At 54.9% G+C, this 24,753-nt stretch overlaps 1 protein-coding gene across 1 annotated transcript; it reads left to right on the top strand.

Annotated features, from left to right (window-relative positions):
* The first annotated feature begins 6,053 nt into the window (after window positions 1-6,053).
* Window positions 6,054-24,560, top strand: MPP1 (MAGUK p55 scaffold protein 1). Its single transcript, XM_066334002.1, has 12 exons — window positions 6,054-6,233; window positions 12,571-12,714; window positions 13,054-13,132; window positions 14,124-14,209; window positions 15,321-15,389; window positions 18,185-18,381; window positions 18,648-18,754; window positions 19,609-19,689; window positions 20,268-20,348; window positions 20,710-20,912; window positions 21,285-21,359; window positions 23,309-24,560. The coding sequence occupies exons 1-12, from the start codon at window positions 6,126-6,128 to the stop codon at window positions 23,483-23,485; spliced, it is 1,407 nt and encodes a 468-aa protein (XP_066190099.1). The 5' UTR covers window positions 6,054-6,125; the 3' UTR covers window positions 23,486-24,560.
* The last annotated feature ends 193 nt before the right edge of the window (window positions 24,561-24,753 follow it).

Here is a 24,753-nt window from a genome sequence, read left to right as displayed (position 1 = left end):
AGGGTGACACTGGCTCCTGCCTCATTCCTCTCATGGGGTGGGGACCTTCCAGAACAACAGCCACCTCAGAAGGGTGGGGAGCACCTGGAGGGCTGTGGGGAAGGTGTGGGGTCATCCTTGTTGGGCAGCACTTCTCCCCCAGCAGCTTGCCAGAGCCCATGCCATCCCACCCCCAGGGCAGTGACTCCTCCATCTGTGATGGGGGAGCTGGATGACCCCACAAAGCCTCGTCAGCTGGTGTGGCAGGGAGAGCAGGGTTATGAGGGGGCTTTGGAGAATGGCAGGAGTCAGCCGGGTGCTGTCACAGTGGAATGGGCAGGATGGCTGCAGCAGCCCAGCAATTTCCAGGGCACTCCATCTGAGTCGGGCAGTCTCTGTTCACACATGTATGAGATGTGGCCTGCAGCAGGTGTGAGAACAGCTCTGCCAGCAGCACAGGGGACAGCAGTGGTGGGCACACCAGGGCTGTGCCATGAGCAGGGGGGTTGTGTGAGGGATGGCTGCCCTGAGGCACCCAGCTCCTGCCTGCCCTCAGCTACACTGGGCTGTGTGGTGCACAGAGATGCTCCCCTCCATGGCCTGTGTCTGGAGGAAGGAGGGGTATATGCTGCAGACCACCCCAGTGGTGTGACCTGTCTGGGAACCCACACCCAGGGGAAATCAGAAACCCGTGTTTCAAATAAAAAAGCCTTGAAAAAGCCTCATGCATCTGCTACATTCCACACTGCTATACAGGGAGCCTTTGCTGTGGCCCTGGCAGTGATTACATTACAGCCCAAGCAGGAGAAGCAGTCACCCTTTGGCTTAATTGCATTCTGACAATAGCCAGGCACAGAGGTGAGGAGAAGCTGCCTGGCAAGAACTGGCCTGAAGAGAGGGATAGGTGCCATAAGCTTCTGAAAGGGAACACCCCTGCCTGAGGCAGAGTAGCCCTCAGCCTGGGAGGACAAAACCACCACCTCAGGCCCTTCTCAAGGTGTTCTTCCTCAGCTCCAAGGCAACTCCATCTCTCCTGTGCTTCAGCCCAGCTGAACCATAAATACCCTTCAGGGTCTCTGCCTGGATGCTCAGGCTCATCTTCCCTCCAGAAAGAGGCTGCCATGTTGTGACACATTTGTCCGGCGACACAGAGTTAGATCAGAGCAAAAGCTCTGCGCACCAGAGCCCACTCCGGGTTATTTTCAAAGAGGAAGCACAGCTGAAATCTCAGCAGGGTCCCAGCAGCCTTCATCCACCAGCCCCAAGCAGTTCCAGGATGTTCTCCAGCCAGGCAGGCCGCAGGGAAGGGACTGTGTTGAGCAAGAGCAGTAGTGGGCAGGCAGGCAGATGTGTCTGAGCCTGCCAAGTTCTGGCATCCATTACTGGAAGCATGTCTTGACATTTATCTTATGAGGAACAGAGACCCAGACGCTGTTTCCTCACAGCACGACGCAGATCTGAAATGCATCACATCCTCCCCCAGCCACAGACATTTCTGTGCAGGGGAAGGGCTTGACCAACATGAAACCCTCTGATTTTCAGCCAGGAGATGCCCCACCTAGTCACGACCCTGCAAAGAGCCCTGCTGCAGCACGGGCTGCCTGGCTGGATCCTCCTGGACCCCAGGGATTTTTTGTCTTTCATGGCTCAGCTGCAGGGTTGCCTGGGCTGGGTGATCTGGTGCTCACACAGCTTTCTGGTCTCTCCAGGCAGACAAAGCACTTCCTGGCTGTCTCTTTCTATTATGGCCCAAGTAGAGATTGATTTGCAAGCCGAAGTGTGTGAGGTTTCAATGCTGAGCCCCAGCCAGACCAGCCATGCACCAGGGAGGTTTCTTAGTCTCCTTTCCCTCATGCTGGATGGAGAGATCTCGGTGTGCTCCCCCACTGAGTCAGACGTGGGGAGTGTTTGCAGCTACTGCAGCTATGCAGGTGGGCACCATTCTCTGAAAAAGTTGCCAGCACATAGCAGAAACAGGCAGTATCAGGCAGAAGAGAGCACCTGAGCACGGACCATGGCCGATGGGGAGCAAAGCAGATTTGGGCAATCACAGTTTAAATCCAAGCTCAGTCTTGGAGCTCTGGCCAAGCTCTTCACCACCTCCTCCACCTCAGTTTCCCCATATGCAACCAAGAGGGAATGAACAGACTTAGACAGCCTTTTTCTGTCTGTCAGGTGTCTCTTGTCACATTTCTCCCTCCTACTACAGTTCCATGATTAACTTCAGGGCTTGCCTCTCCTCTCTGTATCTCTTGCCTCCTACTCCACATTTCTACCAGCCTGTTTCTAGCCCATAACTGCAAGAGAAGCCCTGCACCAAGGGGTCCTGCCTCCAGCACATCTCAAAGCCATGCCCCATCGATCCCAGTGTGTGTCCACCTCCCCTCTCCTCCTTGCAGGCTGTTTCAGCTGCTGGGTAAGGAGGCTACAAAGTGCTCTGCAGAGCCTTCTTGCTCAGCTGGGCAGGGATGGGGAAGATGAGGCTCTGAGCAGCGTTCTCCAACCTGGGGGGCACTTCTGCTGGGGCTGAAGGCAGCCAGGCACCCTTTGAACTTGCTATTCCACTATTTTCTCATCCTAATCAGGCTGTCCAGGGAACCCTGCGGACAAAGTCTGGGCCACAGGTTCCACCAGGCACAGCTGTAAAACATAGCCCTCTTAGCTGTCTTTTTCCTGCTCCTGGTATTGACTCCCCATGTCTCCTAACACTGCAACCCTGTTATGTGCTTGGTATGCAGAGCTTGCTTAGCATCAGGAGCTAAATTTGATGAAGCCTTAGACCACAAGTTGTGAATTTCCACCCAGACAGGCTGAACTTTTACCAAGTTAAGCAAAAGGGGGCCCCAGAACTGGTCTGAACTGGAAGATAAGGAAGCAGAGAAGGCTGCTACCATCATGAGGTCAGCTGACACAGCAGTCTTAGAGATAAGAGAAGGAATAGCCCACCTAGAGACAGTGAGTGGACCCAATAAACAACAGGAATAGCCCAGATCCTAATGAACTGTCATGTGAGGGGTGGGGAACTTAAATTGTAAGGATATAATTGCCCAAGGATTTCTTTGATTGGTGTTCCTCTTTGGAGGTACCCAGCTCAAGCTGCCCTACATGTCAGATAAATAAACAACCCATTTACTCAGTGGACTGGCAATTTGTCTTCTTCAAGCAGGCCCAAACCCTGCTGATTGTGGCATAAATCCTGGCAGGTGGGGTAATTCCTTCAACAAAGTCCAAGGCCCCAGATAGGCAGTGTGAGGCTTAGGGTAGGGCAAGAAGTGGAGCTATGTCTGGACAATGCAGGACTTTAGGCAGGTGATGCTACAAAAGTGTGTAACAGCTGCTACAGGAATGGGACTTTTGGAAAGAGCACTCCCAGCCCAGGCTGTGCCTTGGGACTCTTTGTTCCTGGTAGTGCTACAGCAGCTTGCTGGAGTCAGTCACATCAGTGCCTGCAGCTCCCATTCCTCCTTTTCCCTGCATCTCACAGCATTCTGGGCTTTCTTATAGCCCAGTCAGGAACAATTTTGTTCCCATGAGGCAGGAGAAACTTGCTGTCAGAACGAGATGGGTTTTCCTTCTTTCTTCCTCCTTCCCCTCCCACGCTCCCTTCTGTTTTCCTGTTTCCTTTCTCTAGGAGTTTGCATCCTCCTTCTCCTTGTATTTCTTAGGGTAACTTTAGACCAACTCAGCCTGGAGAACTCATCTATCAGCAGTGTGGGAGTCTGCTAAAAGGCAACTTCTAAACCTCCAGGATCCCAGGGATGGTGTGAAAAACCCTTTCAGTGATTTCTTAAAGAATAGTACAGCAGAATTAACTTTCCATTTCCAAATAAAGGTCAGACTTCACTTGGACCCTCTCATCAGTAAGACCTAGAGTACGGGCAGACATGGTTTGACAGAAGCCCTTTGCACCATGCATGGCTCACAAACACAGGGATTTGCCATCCCACCCATGCAAGTTGAAGGAGGTGGAAGACCCAGAACACCTCAAGAAAAGGGCTGTCCTTGCTAGAGTGCAGAGAAATCTGCAGGTCTCCTTACCCTGGAGCTATCCTGGAGCTCTGCACACTGGTAGAGCCCAAGAATGACCATTAGTTTGTGAGAGCCAGCTCTGCACCAGTGCTGCTTTGGAGAGGTACTCCCCATGCCCTTGCTGGGCCCCTTCTCAGAGTGTCTGTGATATATGTTATGGAATTGTTTCGTGTTTTATTGTACGATACAGTATAAAGTCATTCATGCATAAGAAATAAAGGTGTTCAGGAATTTGCCAGCCCTGCCGGAGACAGGGGAAGCGACCCATTTGCAACAGAAAGAAGGGTGGCACCAAGAGGAGATGGGTCTCCTCCGAAAATGGATCTGCCAACAACCCAGTGATCAACACCCAACAGGCATCTTATCTACATCGTCAAGGGTGTGCATCCCATTACCTGGTTCCCGTAAATGTAATCAACTGTCCATCCCTGCCCAGAAAACTGTTCATGGACCGGCAGCAAGGAAAAGAAGATACGTGAATATGCAAGAAAAACAAGAGGGACAAAAGAATGAGGCAACCCACTGTCCAGCCGGAAAAACTGGATAAAAACTGACCCTGCAAAGACTGATTTCGTGAACGGAGAGGGATTCGATGTGATAGAGACCGAATCTGAGGTTCACCCAGTACTGAACCCGGGCTTGACACTGCATTTTGTTTGTGGCATTTTTGGACTTTTATATCCAATTTTTTTCAATAGTTTTCTTTATTGGTAAAATTGGCTGACCATTTATTACAGTGTCCAAACGAGGTAAATGAAGATGATGGAGGGCCTTGAGAGGAAGCCTTGTGAGGAGTAGTTGAGATAATTTGGTGTGTCCAGCCTGGAGAAGAGACTGACGACAGACCCCCATCACAATCTACAACTTGCTAATGAGGAGGGGCAGATCCCTTCTCTGTGATGACCCATGACAGGACCCCAGGGAATGGCTGAAGCTGTGTCAGGGGAGGTTTAATTGTATCTTAGGGACAGGTTCTTCCCCCAGAGGGTGGTGGGGCACTGAAGAGGCTCTCCAGGGCAGTGCTCACAGCAGCAGCCCGGCAGAGCTCACAGTGGGATTGTCACAGTGGGATGGGCAGGATGGCTGCAGCAGCCCAGCAACATCCAGTGATTTCCTTGTGAACTTCCAGAGCACCCCATCAGAGTGGGGCAGTCTCTGCTCACAGGTGTATGAGATGTGGCCTGCAGCAGGTCCGAGAACCGCTCTGCCAGCAGCGCAGGGGACAGCAATGGTGGGGCCACCAGGGCCGTGCCATGAGCAGGGTGCTTGTGCGAGGGACGGCTGCCCTGAGGCACAGGGTGTGACTCTCGGGGGTGTCCTGTGCAGGGCCAGCAGCTGGACCCGATGACCCTTTGGGGTAGCCTGGGTGCACTCTGCGATCCGAATGCTCGGGCACAACCAGGGGCAGGCACGGGCCGGGGTCCGGCACGGCACTGACACGACGGGGACACTCCCAGGTGGGAGAAGCCCCGCGCCGCGGCGAGGCCAGGCGGAGCGGAGCCAGGACCCCTCAGCCCCGGCCCCGGCCCCTCAGCCCCGGCCCCTCAGCCCCGACCCCGGCCCCTCAGCCTCAGCCCCGGCCCCTCAGCCGCGGCCCCTCAGCCTCAGTCCCGGCCCCTCAGCCCCGGCCCCGGCCCCTCAGCCCCGGCCCCTCAGCCCCGACCCCGGCCCCTCAGCCCCGGCCCCTCATCCCCGTGCCCTCAGCCCCGGCCCCTCAGCCCCAGCCCCGGCCCCTCAGCCCCGGCCCCTCAGCCCCGGCCCCGGCCCCTCGGCCCCGGCCCCTCATCCCCGTGCCCTCAGCTCCGGCCCCTCAGCTCCGGCCCCTCAGCCCCGGCCCCTCAGCCCCGGCCCCTCAGCCTCAGCCCCGGCCCCTCAGCCTCAGCTCCGGCCCCTCAGCCCCGGCCCCGGCCCCTCAGCCCCAGCCCCGGCCCCTCAGCGCCGGCCCCTCGCTCCGCCGAGCCCCGGGCCCGGCCCCGGCCCGCCCCCGCCGCTGGCTCCGCCCGGCCCCGCCGCACACGGGCGGAGCGTGCCCAGAGCCCGCGGCGCTGCCGCAGCCGGGCCGGGCCGGGCCCTCAGCGCTGCCGGGGCCAGCGGGACCGGCCGCAGCTGCCGCCGGGATGACCCTCAAGTCGGGGCGCAGCGCCGGCGGCGGCAGCAGCAGCATGAGGACGGCGCTCTCCGACCTCTACCTGGAGCACCTCCTGCAGAACCGGCCCAAGCCCGAGGTGAGCGGCCGGGTGCGCCCCCAGCCCCCGCTCCTGGGCCCCGCTCGCGGCCCCATCCCCGCCGAGCCCCGGCAGGGAGCCCCGGCGTGCCCCGCTCCGCTGCGGGCCTTATCCCCGCGCTTTGAGCCCGGCTCAGGCCCGGCACGGGTCCCGCTCCATCCCGCACATGCGGGGGGAAGCAGGGTCCCAAAGGCAGAGACTCCGCGCTGCACATCCAGGTGCGTGCCCTGTGCTGGTCCCCGGCACCACGGAAGCAGGGATGCTCGCTGGGGACGTGGGGTGCCTGCGGGAATGGTCAGCCAGCACAGCTGGCAGGGCAGAAGGAGCTGGCTGCAGGGGGAAAAGGCTCCTCCAGCATCCTGCCACGGAAAGAGATTGTGCTTGTTTTGCTGCAAAGTTGTAGCTGGTCTGAACTGGAACTGCTTGTCACATGAGCTGATTCAGCTGCTGAGCAACCTCCAGGTCCACGGCATGGGCTGGACGAGGGTGGGGGTCTTTTCCCCAGGGAAGGAGGATGCCAGCAGCCCTTGTCACGCCTGCCCCGGGACAGGGAGTGAGCCGATGGCCGCATGCACCCCACTTCCGACAGGAGAGCAGCTGCACCAGCTCTCTTGGTTCTTCTGCGTGAGCTCCTTCCTCACATAGTGTTGTTTGGGCTAGCTTGGGTGCAAGCAGGAGAAGGTCGGCGGTTGCCGCTGTTAAACAGCTGGTGCTTTTCTCCCAGCAGAGATTTCCAGCTTTGGAAAGGCATCCTTGGTGAAGCCATGGCATAATGTGCCTGGGCTAAGATTTCCTTGCAACCGTAGAAAGCCTTTGGGAGAGAGCAGGGAGGAAATTTTGCTGAAGTGCTGTCCTTGGCCCATCTTGTTGGACACATAAACATGCAAAAGAGGTTTGTCAGATCTGTCTCACACCAGTGGCTCATCTGCTTTTCATGGTTCAACCCAAAGGGTGCTTTGAAAAAAAACAGTAGGAAAAAAAATTATTAAAGCAAAGTGTCTGGACCAGGCAGCTGCTAAGAGGAGCTCTCCAATCCCTCTGCCTGCCAGATCCAGGCACAGGGCCTGCCTCACTGCAAACTGAGCAGGGATAAATTGACAATAGCAGCAGAACATGGAAAGTGTGGGAGCTGCCCTACAGCTTCCTGGTGTTACAGTGTATTTATTTCAGTACGGGTAAAGGGAGAGATGGTGAACTGAGATCTGCACAAGGCCTTTTAAAAGGAGCTCTCTAGGGCTGGCTTCCAGCAGTGTCCTGAGCTTGCCAGTCACAGATACCTGTCTCTGTGTCATGGGCATGCAGAGGTGGTGCTGGCCCACAGTGGCTGTGGTCCCTCCATGGGACACCAGGACATGGCTCAGCAGCAATGTCCCTTCTTGGGAAGGATGCTGAGTCTGCCTGGCTGCTCCTGGCCTAGAGTCAAACAGAGTCACCGGGAGGTTTCTCTTCCTCATTTTCTCTGGCAGAGCCACGTGCTGGGAAATGCTGTCCTGTGTTCCTCATGTGGTGGCAGGGCATGCAAATCATGGCAAGTGGAAGCCATGTTATTGCTAGGAAGCAACCCCAGGCCTCTCCTCTTGAGCTTCACCACGTGCCTGTGTATCTTTGCCATATCACCTGATTGACAAGTACAGATTTACCAAAAAGGTGTGGGCTTGATTTCCAGCTGTGCACCTGGTTGGCAGGATGACCTTGGGCTTGTCCCTTTATCATCTGTGACTCAGTTCCTCAGCTGTAAAATGGGCAGTGAACTGACCTTTGGGAGTTTGGTGGAGAAAAGGAAGTACTTCTGGGGAGACCTGATCTTGAAGGGTGCAAAGAGAGCAGAGGGAACACTGCACTCACCTCTGGGCAGCAATTCTCAGCATCCAGCTGGCAGCAGCTCCAAAGTAGACTGAGGCCACAGCCCCCAGGATCAACCGCAGGTAAAACTCAGTTGAAAGCTTAGCTAAACTTCTAGCTTGGACTGTTTAGTGGGGAGGGCTGGTTCCAACTTTTTAATATCAAACGTATTTTGCTCTGTTGCTATGTGTTAGAGCTGCAGGGAAAAAGCTGTTTTGCAGGGCTTGCTCCGGAAGCTGGGATGGAGAGGCAGGGCAGCTCCTCCTTCTGTCAGTGTTGTGGTTTCACTGGCTGTCGCTTGGAGGTTACCAGCTTCACAAACACATCTGGAAGGCTGCATCAGCCTTTTTTTGGTGGGAAGGTGATGCCTCAGCAAAACTGACTGCGCTCCCTTGAAAATCTGGCCCATGTCCATTGCAGCACTGTGATCTGGAGTCACTGTGAGGGCACACAGAGCTGGCAGCACCTTCTGGCTGCCACGACCACGACCATTTTGTACCTTTCCTATTTCTCTTTTCCTGTTCCCACAGAGACCTGTTGGTGTTGCTGGGCCTTTTCACGGTGTCAGCAATGTAATCCTTTTTGGTTTAAATGTTCGTTGGTTTGATTCTTGTTTTTAAACTTCAGTCATATTGCTGGAAGGGGTTTTAGGTGAGATTGTTCCTGTGGCTGTGCAGGCAGACTTGAGAAGTCAGTAGCCCCTGGCAGAATGAATTACTTCTAAATGTCTATGTGGCTGTTGCTCCCCAGCCTGCTGAAGCAGCCCTAAAGCAACTCCCAAACTCAATTTTTTGCTTCTTTGGTCTTTTTAAACATTGCTGTGTTTTTTAAGCTGTACAAGACTGAGATGGACAGATCCTGGATGGGGAGTGAGGCAAGGCTGGAAGTGCTGGAGGGTGGGAGGATATATTGCTGGGTCAGGACATCTCTGCACCAAGCAGTGCCCCAAGCTCTCTGCATGCACCCATGGGGATTATATTGTGAGGGGTGATGATTCATGGAGGGAACTGGGGTTTTGCTCCTCACAGTGTGAGAAGAGCATGTCTTCCTGCCAGCCAAGAGGGCAATCCCAGAGAAACCTGGCTCCAGGGTTCCTTCTTGCATCCAAACTGCTGTACTTTGGGGGCCTGCTTGGCAAAACCAGCAGTACTTTTCACCACGTACTCACCAGGCAGCCCTGTTTTTCCAAGACTACCTGATACTGAAGTCTCTTTGGTTAGAGCAGCAAGGATAGCCCAGGAACCAAATCTCTGAATGTGCCCTTTGCACTGTAGGGCTGCTTTTCCTCAAGTGCTGCTTCAGCCTCCTGCAAACAAGCTTCCCAGTTAATGTTTGATTTGCCCATGGTGTGCAGCCTGGTGGAGCCAGCGCGGCCGTAGCAGCAGCCCTGGCAGATAGTGCTGACCCCACTGGGGGCCAGGATGCCAAGTCCTGGGATCCTTGCCACATTCCCTGTTGGTAAACACTGCCCAAGGAACTGGAACGCTTCCCTCTGCTCCAGGATATGGGGCAGAAATCTGGGCTGTTGAGGAAAATGCAAATGGGGTTGTGGGGCACCTCTGACCCATGGAGCTGGTGGCTCCTTGTGTGCGTTGCCACTGCAGCAGGATTTGTGCAGGAGGATTTTGTCAGGCAGCTGCAAGGCTGTCCAGCACCCCTATTGCACAGCTCAGCCCCCAAAGCTCCTTGCCCCATGTGTGCCTCAGTGACAGAGCCTGGGGCTGTGCAGAGCTGGCAGTGGCTGGTGGCTGTGAGCTGGCTCTCAGCAGCACTCACAGATGTTTCCTGTGGAGCAGTGCACAAGGAGCAGAGTCTGGCCAGTCCCCAACGTGACTCGAAAGGCTCTTGAGGTCACAGCCTATGCTGGGCCAAGCCAGCCAGGAGCGTGGCAGCTGCCAGGGGAGTGCAAGGCAATCTGGCCAGCCAGCTTATGTTCATGGGGCATGAGAGCCACTCACGTCTCCTGTTTCTGGGTGCCACCATCAGGGCTGAATCTGCCACCCTGAGGGTCCCGGTTGTCTTCATGAACAAAGCATTTTCCCATTTCCATCCACTGATGCTCAGTGCCGTCAGCAGAAAAGCCCACATCATCCCAGCATGGCTCTGGTCTTGGAGGACCCTTCTGCATTCAGAGTTGCCATCAAGTGACTGGTGGCCATCCCCAGGCACAGCAGCCAGTCTCTGGTGACAGACCTTGTTCTCCAGGAGTCACCAGGGTGACATTGGTGCTGTGTCAGCATCGAGGGCTGGGTGCTTTCTCCAGTGTTTTCTCCAGCTCTCAGCAAAAAGCAAAGGTCAGGGCCAGGAGGCTCGGCTGAAGGGGATGGTGAGGATGGGAACTCCCAGTCCCTGGAGCAGACTGTGCTGTGTCCTGGGTCATTGGGCTCTGCTGAGCCTAGACATTTGAAGCCAGGAATTGCACGGTCTAACACTTTCCCAAGGCATGACCAAGATAAGTATGATCTGTGCTGACTCCAACCACCTCATGGGCACTTTGGCCTCAGGTTGAGCTGGAGAAGGTCCTTGTCCTCCTGTTCCTCCTTGCACCTGCTGGTTGGGCAAAGGGGGACAGCTGACAGAGAGCTGTGAGACACCTCTAGGCAAGCACACTGCTGGATCTATTCCCCTGCTCTGCACATGGTGTAGTAGCATTTGTGCTGGCAAGCCAGGCTGGGGAGAGTGGATGTAAGTTGTTCTTCCTTCCACCCTGCAAGTCCATGGCCTGGGTGCTGTTCTGGGCTGGGATTCAGCCTTCTCCACGTTTAAGCCATTGGCATATAGAGCCCACGTGGTCGCCTTTTGAGGAGGAGGTTGGTTGGCACTTTTGGAAGTAGTTGGCTTAAAAATAAATCACTGCATCATGGGCACACAGCTTTCTGAGCCCTTCCCTCCTTGGCCCAGCCCCACCAGTGCCCTGTCTGGGGGCTGTGACAGTGACCATGCCTGGTCTGTCCCTCTCTGCCAGCTATCTTTCCTGCTATCCTTGTTAGTCCTGACTCTGCTGTCCCTTTCTTTGGCTCCCTCCCTGCTTTCTGCCATTGCACAGAGCTGGATCACTGTCTCAGCCAGCAGCATTCCAGCACATACCTACCAAAGCTCATATTATTGTGGTTTAATGTCATGGCTGCAGCCCAGTAACAGATGCTCTTCATGAGCCTTCCCCTGGCCTGACCAGATCTGCCTCCTCACCTGGTAGCGTGGGGCTGCAGCTCCTCCTCTGCTCCAGGCCAGAGATCTGGGGTGGGTGAGATTGAGCTGGGGCAGGAGGTCAGGCTGGTATTTCCCAGCTCCTGGCATGGAGCTTCTGGCCCTGGTGCTCAGTTAACAGGTCAGGCTGTAGTGGGGAGAGGTGTTGGCTCTGCCTGTCTGGGCATGGCCGTGTCACTGGTTCAGGACTGAAGCTGGTGAGGACATTGCTGGGCATCCCTGGAGCTTTGCTGGCTGTGGCTCTCAGCTCAGGCACTGCTGGGAGGCTGGAACCTGGGCAGCAAAGCCAGGAGTCTGGTGTGGAGTGGGACAGTCAGGAGGGTTTGTTTTGCATCATGGGCTGGTGTGGGAATTTGTGCCAACAGGGCAGGTAGGGGCTGCAGATCGAATCTGGTCTGGGTTTTGCTGGGCCAGCACTGATTTAGGGGAGGCTTGAGCAAAGTCCACTGCACTTGGGGACAAACAGGCACGTTTGTGAGCTGTGTGGAGACAATCCCCAGTGTATCTGAGGGATTTAATGGGACTGTGTCAGGCTTTCTTGGGCTGTGAGGGCGAAGCTCACCAGGCAGCATGGATTTGGAGGTCTTTATATGGGACCCCAAGCACTCTCCATCAGCCCTGGTGCCAGCACATGCTGAAAACCAAGAACAGAGGTTTCCTCAGGACTGAAAGCCTGTGCTTGGCTTCCCAGTGCAAACCAGCATGAAAGGACCTGGAGCTGGGAAGGGGAATGGGATTTTTCTGGCTGACTTGGGAGCACACTACCTTCAGTGCCTGGATGTTGTGTACATGACTCATGTCAGTTGCCCACCGATGGAGGTCAGGAAAGGTTGAACTTGCAAACAGAGCAAGAACAAAGCCTGGCTCCAGTTCTCAGGGGTGAGTCCCATTTGTTCTGTTCACTTGGTGAAGATGTCCTGGGCTTTATGCTCTGCAAGAAGTTATCTGTGAGCCAAGTGCTGCTGTGATGCACAAAGGAGTGTTTGTGACTTTGCTTCAGAAGATCAGCTGTGGACTCTTTTGGCTTCTGCTGCCTGTAGCTTTTCCAAAGTTTTCTTACCTCCTGAGTTTCCCAGGCTGGAAAACTCCAGATTAAATCCACATCTCCAAGGCTCAAGTCCTTCTGCTCCTTTTCTTTTCTTGCCCTTAGTGTCTTCTCCTCTCCTGTGCTCCACTTGCACCGCATGTGTGCCGCACCTTAACATGTTTGAGTAGCTCAGCCCCAGAGCAGGGATCCAGCATTCCCAGGTGGAGCCCCTAAACCGTGGTGTCTGTTTTGCCCCGACAGGCCATGACTCAGTCCCCACACGCCCTGACTGAGGACATTTATACCAACGGCTCAGCCACCCTGGGCAGCCCCTCGCACAGCGGCAGCCGCGAGGTGCGCAAGATCCGCCTGGTCCAGTTCGAGAAGGTCACCGAGGAGCCCATGGTGAGAACTGGCCAGGCCCCAAAGGTGGATGGCACCCGGGGGGTTGGAGGGGCAGGTTGAGATGTGCCAACAGGCTGGCTTTGAGGAAAACAGGGCACTGGAGATCTTGGCCATGGGAAAAAGGTGCTGGACTCTGCCTTCTGCCCGGGGACCTGAAGTGAGGCCCACAAAGGGTGGTGATGCTTGTGCCAAGAGGAGCTGCAGCAGCCTGAGTTGTCCTAGCAGGGTCTTTCTCCCAGCCACTGCACAGCTCAGTGTGGACATGGGCCTGGAGAGGACTTTGTGAGGGCACAGAGGTCTCCCCTGCAGCCAGCAGTCATGGATTTTCCTGTCTTCCAGGGAATCACGCTGAAGCAAAATGACAAGCAGAGCTGCATGGTGGCCAGGATCTTCCATGGGGGCATGATTCACAGACAAGGTAACAAGGCCTTTGTAGAAGCAGTGCATGAGGTGCACGTCTGCAGGTGGTTTCTTCCAATGCAGCAGTAATGCAGGTCCTCAGCACTGCTGGCTTTCCCCTGTGACATGGACATCTGTGCCTGTTCCTCCCCTAGGAATGTGTCAGGAACTTGGGACTCACTGGTCTCTCTGCATGGTTGTCACATTAAAACACTGGAGGCTTTAGTGATAAATAAAGGTTTGGGGGAAGGGCTCTCCCAAAAAGGAACTGGAGATCATCTGTCTCATGATGGGGTCACTGTAAGAAGAGATGGATCCTACCCTGGAGTAGGGGAAGCTCTTCCCATTCCTAAAGTGCACAGGTGGGACAGGCACCCTGTAGATTGGCTCTGCAGAACAAAATAAGGTGCCAAAAGAAATAAATAGGTGCTATTTTTTGGGTTTGAGTTTTGCCAAGGAGGCGTGGATACAAGATGTTCTCTGCTTAGAAGAGGCTGCTTTTCCAGCCTTGCATCCAAGTGGGAAGTCTGTTCTTACCACTGCCAAAATAAGGCAGGAGCCATTCCAATAACACTACTGGAGTCTGATTTTTAGTAGTATATATGAGGCTGTAATGTGCTGGAGTATATAATCTGAAAACACACCAAGTCAGGAATGCTTGTGTTAAGGGCCCTGTAAGGAGGTTGTGATTGGCTTCAGGTGAAGTGCTTGGGGTTGTGTTTGAAATGCTGATGCAGGTGCTTTGACCAGTCCAAAGCACTTTCCACACAGTGGAAAGCAGCCTGATGACCTTGGGACTGGCTCAGTGTCTGTATTGGGTAGAGGGGGAAGAATTCATTCCCCTTGTGCTTCCCTCCCATGTGCTTAGATGGCACGTGTGGTTCCAGGAGCACTGGCAGGCAAACACTGCAGTGTCCTGGCCCTGGAGGCAGATGGAGCTGTGTAAATTTGGTTTGGTGAGCAGCTCTTGTTCCTTTTCTGCATTTTCATGTTTCTCACATTGCTGGCAGGCTCCCTTCACGTGGGTGATGAAATCATAGAAATCAATGGGCAGAGTGCAAGCAACCACTCAGTTGACCAGCTGCAGAAGATGCTGGTAGGTATCTGTGTGTGTCAGGGCTGTTCCCTGGGAAGGACCCCTTTGGCCTGCATGCTGTGAGCATTCACCCCCTCCCACACACCAGAGCCAGCACACAGCTGCCTACATACAGCAGTGTGATGTGGCAGCAAACATCCTGCATGCAGCCCCCCATGGGGTCTGTGCTTGCTGCTTGTTTCTGGCCTCCTGCAGCAGCAGTGGAGGCTGTTGACTGGGCCCCTGACATGTGCTGATGCTGTGTGGGGCTTGGAAACCACCTCTGCTTGCCAAGGCTGGTGTGCAGCTCCAGCCCAGGGCTGGCTGCTCTTGCAAACCTGAGCTACATGTGCATGTCATGTTGGTGCCATTTGCCTGATCCTGTCCTTGCCAGACACAGCTTTGGACGGGGCCTCGGACCTGCCTTGGGTTCATACAGTGATAACCCTGATCTATCCCCAGCATGACCTTGCTGGAGGGAGGTGGTGGTGCTGCTGAGGACCCCCACCAGCAGCCTAGGGCTTGGCTTGCCAAAGTGCCACAGGATGTCCCTGCTCCAGACAGCAGAACCAAGGAGGAGCTTGTCTTTGTTTTTGCCTCCTGAGAAGAGTGGTTGGCCCAGGATGCCTCTCCAAGCCTCCACATGTGGTTGTCCCACGGAACTGTGTGGGTGTTGTGATGCATGTGAGGCAACCGTGAGCTGGCTTGTGGCAGGCAAGAGAGTGCTGTGCCTCTAATGTCACCAGGAGGGCCAGAGCAAGGGGCCAACATGGAGGGAACCTGGAAGAAGCAGCCTCTCCTTCCAGGCTCCTTACTGGAGCAGCCAGGGCAGAGATGATGCAGGTCTCCATGTTCGTTCTGGTGGTGCTTAGCAGTGCCCACAGCCTGACCCTTGTGGGGCTACTGGTGTCCCCCCATGGGAATGGGACAAGTGGCAAAGCCAATGGCAAAGCCAAGCACAGCTATTTGTGACCAGGCTGTGGTGTCCCCCAGCACCACAGCATGGTGGGGTACCCAGGAGCCCTGCCTTTGCTGGTCCTGGCACTCAGCACCTTCCTGCACAGGTTGCTGCTGTTGAGCTGCCTCCAGACACCACCTCCTCCAACTCTTCTTTCTCCCCTTTGTTCACTAGAAAGAAACCAAGGGGATGGTCTCATTAAAAGTCATTCCCAACCAGCAAAGCCGTCTCCCTGCTCTTCAGGTAAGTGCAGCCTCTGCACCCATGGGCAGTGCTGGGGCATGGCTGTGGGGCAGGGTGGGACCAGAACAAACCAGTGCTGGGCAGAGAGCTGTGCTCAGCCAGGGGTGTCAGGGCAAGGGGGTGGCTACCTTGTCAGAGCTGCTGGAGGGACCTGTCCTCTGCTTGCATCACTGCACACAACCGTATGTTGGGCCTGTGTGGGTGTATTTACCCAAAGGAACGCAGGGCTGGGATGTCTGAGCCAGCAGTGCTGTTTGGGGATGGGAAAGCAGTGGCAGGGGCACACCAGGGAGAACGTGAGGGTTCCACAACTGTTTGTGGCAGGGGCAGCCCATGGCTCTGTGGTCCCTGCTGTCACCAGTGCTGGGTGCACCAGCTCCAGTTGAGGTGGCGTTGGTCTGAATGCACAGCGTGGGAGGAAGGGAGCAGTGGGGGGAAGGTAGGCAGTTCCTTGCACCTGCTGTTACTTGCATGGTGAGGGGGCCGTGCTGTGTCACCAGGGGGTGACACCTGCGTGGCTTTGCCTTTGAAGTCCTGCTGTGGCTGAAATAGAATAGTGGAGAGGGCTGTGTCCTCTGCCAAGACTTCAGGGCGTGGTAGCTGGGTTGCTGTCTTGTCTTTGTGCAGGAACAAACCCCAGTGCAGCCCCCCTGTCATGGACAGGCAGGAATGAGAGAGGAGTTCAGAGGCCAGAGGGTGGGTGCTGGATGGTGCTGGGATGGGCTGAGGGAACACATGTCATTCTTTACCAGAAAGGCTGAAGTTCTGAATGTGGTGGCAAGTGTTGGTGGCTCTGTTTATTCCTCAGTTTATGCTGTCCCCAGTCCTGCTCAACCAGCTTTGCATATATGTTTTCTAAACACTGGCCCATACCTGTCCTTCCTTGCTGTCAATCTGCCCCCCTGTCCTGACCCAGCCACCTCCAGTTGCCCACCTCCATGCCAGAGGAAAAGAATGCAGTTCCTGGTTCACCTGAGGCTGGGAAAGACACAGGGTCAAATACCTTCCTGCTGTGCCCAGCAGACAGTGCTGTGTCCTGAGCAGACAGTGGTGCTGTCTGCTCCCCAGAGCCACAGCTGCTTGTCTGTGTTTGTTGCATTGCCACCACCAAGAGTGGGCTGTTTTCAATCCCCTTTATTTCAGTGATCACCTTTATTTCAGTGCCTGGCAGGCAGAATGGTGGAGGTCCTGGCATCATGATTTTCCCCTGTCCTGGCTCACGAGGCCGAGTATCTCTTGGAGTGGGTCTGCTTGGGAGTGTCCTAAGGAGAGGAAGCATAGAGCATTCAAGGCTCTTGAGGCCCCCTCCAGCAAATTCCTTGCAGCCCTTTGACTTTAAAAGACCAGGACTTCTCCTGCTGGAGCCTGCTCAGCAGCATGTCTGGCCCCAGAGTGGGGCTGCCAGCAGGCAGACAAAGAGCCCTGTGCAGCTGTGGGTGATGTGTAAAGCTGTCTGATGCCAGCTCCAACTGGTGTAGGGAAGGTCTTTCCAAAGTGTGCTGGCTCAGGACACCAGTGCTGCAGGAGCAGAGAGCTCTGGGCAGGTACCTGGGCAGTGTCTGCTCTGTATCCCTGGTGTTTGTGTGGATGATCAGCTTCCTGGTGCCAGAGAGTGCTTTCAAAGCAAGTAAAAGTCCTCATCCTCAAAGGAGATTCTTACTGTTTCTCCTAAATGCACTTTTTTGTGAGCACTCTCATGTCACAGCTTGATCCCTGTGGTCTGTTCTGGCAGTGGAAGGGAACCATGTTTGTGTCCTGATGGCTCTGTGCCTCCAGCAGCATAGCTGAGGGAAATGGTTTTAATGTGGAACAAGGACAGCATGGTCTACCCTACAGAGAATGAGTTTCCAAGCCCTGCCTATTACATCTGAGGAAAGTACAAGCATCACCCCATGTAAAACCCTTTTTCCCCTTGCTACATGCTGTGTTTCTAGGGTAACTAAGCTAGGGTAATGCTCAGCATTCTCTAAACTCTGCTTTTCACTCCTAATCCTCCATACTCTGCCTGGCTTTGCCTCCACTCTAGTCCTGACAGGGTTCTGCTGGTAGTGGGTGCTGACAGGGAAAGCAAATTTCTCACACCTTCCTGGTCCCCAGTGCTTCCCCAGCCTCAGGAGGGTACACAGTGGCCTGGGAAGCAATAGCAGCAGCTCATTTCTAGTTGCATGAATTGAAATTTTGCGAGAGTAGCTGATGCCAAAGGGACCAGGACAGACCAAGGCATGGATACAGCACTGCAGCCTTGGCTCCCCAAAGGCCTCGTGCCATGCAGGGATTGCCCAGCTGTGGGGAAAGACAGCACAGAGCAGCTGAGATTGAGCCATGGCCTTCCCTGGGGTCCCTGTTGCAATGTCACCTCTGTGCTCACTCCACTGCAGACCCCAGTTGTGCATCACGTTGGTGGGACTGCTCTGTGGCTGGCTGAACTCATCAGCACTGTGCAGCAGCCAGGGCATCTGCAGGGAAGCTCCATGGCAGGGTTTGAACACCACCTGTGGGTGTGTGAGTGCCTAGAGGCAGCAGCCCTGTCACCAGCTCCCAGTAAGGCCAAGATGCTGTCCTACTCCATCCCTCATCCACTCACTAGCACATCTCACTACAATTCCATACCCAAGACTTTCCCCCTAAGCTTTGTGCATCTCCTTTCTCCCCACACAGCCTTGTGGGGCTTGGAAAGGAGCAGGGGCTTTGTGCCTGGAGCCGTGTCTGCAGTCATTGCTTGGGAATGCAATGTGGGGCCAAACTCAGCCACCCTGCATGGCCATGCTGACTCTGGTCTCCTCTCTCTTTTGCAGATGTTCATGAGGGCACAGTTTGACTATGACCCCAAGAAAGACAACCTGATCCCCTGCAAGGAAGCAGGACTGAAGTTTCAGATCGGTGATGTGATCCAGATCATAAACAAGGACGACAGCAACTGGTGGCAGGGCCGGGTGGAGGGCTCCTGCACTGAGTCAGCAGGACTCATCCCTTCTCCAGAGCTGCAGGAGTGGTAGGTCCCTGGATGTGCCCAGAAGGGCTGGATCTGGGAGTTGGAGGTGGGAGGTGTGACCATGTGCTGTCAGGAGTTTGTGTTGGGCAACACCAGTGTCACTGCTGGGACAAGGAGAAAAATGTCCCCTTCGTGTGCTGCAGGGTGAGCCTTTGCCTGTCCCAGCAGCCAACCTGTTTCTCTTGCATGTCTGAGGGACAATCCTGCTGCTGTCCCAGGGCTTGGGGTGACAGCTGGGCCATGGTGGTGTCCTCTTTTCTTGGCAGGCGTGTGGCAAGCATCACCCAGCCCAGCCAGAGTGAATCCCCGAGCTGCAGCCCCTTTGGGAAGAAGAAGAAGTGCAAAGATAAGTACCTGGCCAAGCACAGCTCAAGTAAGTGTGAGCAGGGCAGTGGGCTCAAGTCCCAGCCCTGGCCATCCCCCTGCCTCTGTCCTCCATGGGAGGACACAAACAACCCAGTGTGTCAGCACTGGAATCTCAGGGTACTCCACAGCTGTCAGCTTTTTTTGAGTCTCTTCTGCAGTCTTTATGTTCTTCATGAGGCCACAGCTGTGTCCCCACACAGAGCATGAGGCCAGGGCTGGCTCAGCACTGAGCTCCTGTGCTCTCTCCTGGCAACAGTCCCTTGCACTCCTGTCCCTGTGAACTCGGGCTCCCCAGCCTCAAACCCCCCCAGGGCTGCTGAACACAGGGCAGGCAGGGGCAGTGCTGCTGCTCAACAGTCAGAGAGCAGCCTGCACTGCTCCCACAGCTGCCAAAGCCTGTCCCTGGTGAGGCAGGGAACTGCCCCTCAGCCACCCATGCAAGCTCCCCATGCTAAACTGAGCAAAGAGCTGGCAGAGGCTGGTGCCTGGGGACTGCTGGCTCCTGGCCCGGCCTGCAGCTCCAAGCAGCAGCAAACAAGGCTGTAAATCACCCATATATATAAAGCTCCCCCAGCAGCAAGCTCCCTGCAGCATCCTGCTGCCTCCACCCCAGCTCCCAGGTCCTACTGTCCTGAGCAGAATTACTGAGCAAAAGCAGCCCTGGCTTCTTTGGCAGCTCCCCAGCACCCACTCTGCCCTTCTACTTGCTGTTGGTGCTGCCAAACGTGGATGAGCTCCCAGCCCAATCCTGAGCACTCCTGTCCTTTTGCCCTGGCTTTGGTCTGACACACATACATGGGTCATGCTAGTGTGGCCAAGCCAATTCTGATCCTTCCATGTCTTCTTTCTCCTCCACTCCAGTTTTTGACCAGCTGGATGTCGTTTCCTATGAGGAGGTGGTGAGGCTGCCTGCCTTCAAGAGGAAGACTCTGGTGCTCATTGGTAGGTCCTATTCCAGACACCCTCTGCACTCTGGGGATGTGTGCTGAGAACCAGGATTGTGCAGGGGCTGAGGCAGCACAGCCCTTCAAGACCTAGTAAGGTCTGGGCAGCATTTCTTCAGTCTGTAGCAGTCATCTCATAGGCTGACCCCCTCCATGCAGCATTGTGCATGGTCTGGCACCTGTGCTGCAATGCTGGGAGAGTTCATTCAGGCATTTGCAACTCCTGAGCATCTTAATGGAAAAACTCTGTTAAAAGCAGCTCTGCAGTTGCACCAAAGCAAGCACTCTCACACTGTGGTGGGCTCCACATGCATGGGCAGCCCACCCAGTCCAACCAGACTGGTTACTCTGCAGGCAGCAGTCTTGTCTCCAGCTGGGGCTGGAGATGAGCATCCCCAGGGCAAAAAGAGCCTCTGCCAGGGCTGGAAGACACCACAGACCAGTCCAGAAAACACATCTTGAGCAAGGCCTGGGCCGAGCTCTGCACTTTCTGTCAGACCCAGAGCTGTGGAGGGGCCCCAGCATCTCCCTCCAGACTGCTCTGAGCCCAGCTCTAGTGTCCATCTCTCTGTCCAGGGGCCAGCGGCGTGGGCCGGAGCCACATCAAGAATGCTCTGCTCAGCAACAACCCAGAGAAGTTCATGTACCCACCTCCATGTAAGTACCACACAGGCTGCATTTCCTCTCTCTTTGATCCAGAACCTTCTGACAGCAGGCGGGAGGTGGGGAGATGTTCCTCCAGCACCAACAAGCTCCTGAAGTCAGAGGTGCAAGGCCTCCCTGCCTACAGTCCCACATGGACACACCTTTACCCACAGACCTGCAGGGCTGCTACCACCCTCACACACACACCTCTCTTTTCCATCCAGTGCTTGGCCCCAGCTGGCTGAGGTGTACCTATTTATCCAAAGCAGGAAGCAGTTAACAGGGGATTAGTACAGTTTAGTCTTGATGCCTGCTCTACTCTGTTCCCCTCTCCTTCTGGAGGCCAACATTCATCCTCTCTCCCCCTCCCCAGACACCACACGCCCCCAGAAGAAGAATGAGGTGGATGGAAAGGACTATTACTTTGTCTCCACCGAGGAGATGACCCGGGACATCTCAGCCAATGAGTTCTTGGAGTTTGGAAGCTACCAGGGAAACATGTTTGGCACCAAGTTTGAAACAGTGCACAAGATCCACCAGCAGGACAAAGTCGCTATTTTGGACATTGAGCCCCAGGTAGGGAGCAGGGGAAGGGGTGGGGGACAGGGGCTGCCACACATGAACTACCTGGGTGCTGGCTATGACTGTCCCTCCTCCTCTTCCCAAAGGAAAAAAACCAGCAATTCCTGGGGTGGCATATTCCATTCCCAAGACATGGGTACAGTGAGGGTGCTCCTGTCACAGCACACACCTGGCTGTGTCACCAAGGGCACGGCCAGGCTGCTGTGGGAGTAGGTTGCATGGACCCTTTTCCAGGAGTCCAGTGAGCTCATGTCCCCAAAGAGGGGTGTCCCCTTTAGCCCCCACTGCACCACAGGCAGCTTGGCAGCTGTGCTTGCTCCCAGCCTGGGGAAGGGCCTCACTCTGTAACTGCACTTCTCTCCACAGACCCTCAAGATCGTCCGCACGGCCGAGCTCTCCCCATTCATAGTCTTCATTGCCCCCACAGACAAGGCAGAGGAGGTGAGTGGCAGGGTGTCCCCTCCTGTCCCTCTCTGGCTGGGCTTCTTGGTCCATGGCAGCACCTGCTGCAGCGATCCAAGACTCCCCATCAGCACATTCTTGTCTGCTTGGCTTTTGGTGGTCCAGAACTCAGCCCAGACCTGAAAACAGGGACTGCCTATTCCTGCAGCTGTAAATTCAGCAACCCTCATCCCAGCAGCATAATCACGGTGGGGAGCACAGTCTAGCAGTCTGGGGCAGGACCATTTATCCTGCCATCAGCTATGCAAATAGACACACAAACAACTGCTCCTTTCATTCTTTGCCTCATTAGGATGCTGATCCCTTTAACGTGAGGATGAAAGCAGCGCTGATAGCACAGTTAACTCATTCGGTGCCAAGCATCAGGCTGGCAACCACAGGCTATCACTTCCCAGGAAGCCCCCTGGGTGCAGGGATGCTGCCTACCCTGCCCTACACCCCAGCCTGGCAGGGAGATGGGAAGACAGAGGGCAACAAGAAACCCAGAGCTGTGCTCCTCCTGGATTCAGTGGCAATAAGGCCACCTCTTCCAACCTATTGTGTTTGTAAAGCTCTAGCTAGAGATAGTTTTTGGAGAGGATATTTATGCAGCCTTCAGAGCAAGTGTTGTGCAGGTATTTAGTGGAACATTAACTGCCTGATGCAGCAGGCTGGGGAGGGGGGAAGGGGGCAGAACAGAAAGGGCCACTCTGTCACCCACTGCTGCCTCCAGCCAGAGAGGAATCACATCCTGCTGCAGTGGGCAGGGCTGCCAGGCACTAAATATAACCCTGCAGCTCAGCTCACTCTGAGGAGGGATGCGGCAGAGTTAATGTGACCCAGCAGAGCTCACATGAGCGAAAACTGCTGCTTGCCCGCCCTCCCCTCTCCATCCCCAGCAGCTGCTGGCTTCATCCACAGCAGAGGGAAAATGAATTGAATAAGAATAGACGAATATTTTCAGTAATTCTTTCAAGATGAAGTAGTTAAACAGTATCTTGGGGTAGCTTTTTTTTTTTTTTTTTTTTTTTCCTAGGGTAATAATTATATTTCAAGTTTGTCAGTGTTGAACTGAACACCTTAAAGACAGAGGCCTGCTGTGCCCTGAGAGAAGGTGTGGTATTACAAATAATACTGTGCCATCTCTAATATGTTTTTATTGCTGACCACTAAAGGTATCAGTACTGTGATACAGACCCAGATGGTCTAACAAAAAAGGATTTTTAGTCTATCAGTATTTTTTTAGGTCTACTTCATCTGTTGATAATAGATATAATCTAATAATACCTGTTCAGGTCTATTAATATCTGCACAGAGCAGAGCTCAGTGAGCACTGCACCCCAAGCTCTCCCTCCTCCCCTGTCTTTCAAGCTCCATTAGGGAAATATGTGGAAATGGTCTGGACCTCATTTGCCAGGGGCAGAGCTGCTCAAGGATGCACCCACAAGCCACACTGGCAGGAGGGAAGAGGCAGCTTTGCTTTTACTATAGAAGTACAGCACTAAAACCCCAGCCAAAACCAGTGGAGAGGCTGGTAAAGCTCTGCCATCTGGTGCTGTTCTGGTCAAAAGCCAGTGGGAAGGGCGCATCCTGCAGGAATCTCACTTCCAACCCAGCCTGAGGCCTGGTGACAATGTCCACCAGAGCACTCAACAGCTTGCTGCTTGTGAACTTTCTCCCTGGGAGCTGCCACAGAGCATTTTAAAGGTAAATATGAGAGCAGGCAGGTCTGGCCTCTCTCTAGCAGGTCACCTGATGCTCCCAGCACAATAGGAAGTCCAGCAAAAGCCCAGAGATCACACAACAGCTCCTGGCCCAGCAGACAAGCCATAAAGATTCTGTGTTTTGATACTTCACAACCACGGGAGCCGTTTTGGTGTTGGGAGGGCGTTTCCCTGTCGGGGTGGGCTGTGAAGTTTCTCTCCTGAGCACTGTCCTGTCCCTTGCAGTCGGAGGCTCTGCAGCAGCTGCGCAAGGACTCGGAGAACATCCGCAGCCGGTACGCACACTACTTCGACCTGTCCCTGGTCAACAACGGCGTGGAAGAGAGCCTCCAGCTGCTGCAGGAAGCCTTTGAGCAGGCCTGCAGCTCTCCACAGTGGGTGCCTGTCTCCTGGGTCTACTGAGAAAGCACCCAGCTGCTTCCCCATCAACCATCCTGCAGCCACTGGGAAACATCTCCTCAGCTTCCCCTGCCCCACACAGCCCAGCACAACTCCCCTCCTCTGCTGCTCCACAGACATGGTCTCGGTTCACACACACTGACGGTGCCCACAGCTCCTCTCCTGGGGGAACAAGCACAGGACAGAGGCTGCCTGAGGGCCAGACAACTCCTGTGATGCTGTAGGGCAGGGCAGTGGCTACAGCAGAGCCCACGTTAGGTCAGAGCACAGCTCCCTGCCCTCCCTGGGCAAGGGAAAGCACAGTCCTGCTGTAGCACTCAGCTGACCTTACCTGCAGCAGTCAGTCCCAAGGGAAGTGGCAGAACGGGGGTTGCTCCAGGCAGATGTCAGGTATGCACACAACTCAAACCCTTCCCAGTCTCCATGAGGCTTCTCCCAGACGACACCAGAGCTCCTCCATCCAAGGGTTTCCTCTCACCCGTGGGGAAGATGATGGATGTGGCATGGAGCACCCCCAGGCAGGCCTCACCCCATGTTCCCAGGTTGGAGTTCTCTCATTCACCCTGTGCAGCCATAGGTGTAAAAACTCACTGTATTGGAATTCTCACCGTGCAGCTTGGATTGTTACTGCCTGGCCAGAGAAACTGGGCAGCAGCTGAGCCAGTCCCACAGACCAAACCCTGGAGGCACTCTTCAAGGGGTAAATTACATCCAGCCACAACTATCTGTTGCATGCAGTAGGAAAGTGTCTACAAAGATCATCCAGGCATGTTTTCCAGTCTAGGGTGTCTCTCACACTGTATGCAAACGTGAAAGCCATGCTCACTCTGGGGTTTGTACTGACTCAAGCCCCACACCACCATGTCTGGGAATTGTCACCACATCCACCATGTAGGTGAAAAAAAATCTCATTTGTGTGTTCAGTCAGCTACAGGGGCAAGGGGAACTTGGTTAAAAAGTCTTGTGCAATTTTTTTTTTTTAAGGATGCCAAAAATAAAAATCTATGTGCAATAGGGACCTTCGTTCTGATCCACTGCAGGGAAACAATGAGCAGCAATAAATGTGCGCTGAAACATTGCCATGGCTGGTGTTTTACCTCTCAGGCTGGGCACTGACACAGCAATGGCAAAAGCCCTTCTAGTGATGGCCCTCATCAACATGACCATCTCTCTGCTCCAACAGCTTCTTCAGAAGAGGAGCAGAGGCTGGGCACGTGGTAAAATCTGCCCCTCTGCCCCATGAATGCCACTGACCTTACAAGAAGAGCCAG

The sequence above is a fragment of the Sylvia atricapilla genome, chromosome 21, assembly GCF_009819655.1.
Source record: "Sylvia atricapilla isolate bSylAtr1 chromosome 21, bSylAtr1.pri, whole genome shotgun sequence".
Lineage (NCBI taxonomy): Eukaryota > Metazoa > Chordata > Aves > Passeriformes > Sylviidae > Sylvia > Sylvia atricapilla.
The sequence above is the reverse complement of the archived record's forward strand: the minus strand, read 5'-3'. Positions and strand labels throughout refer to the sequence as shown.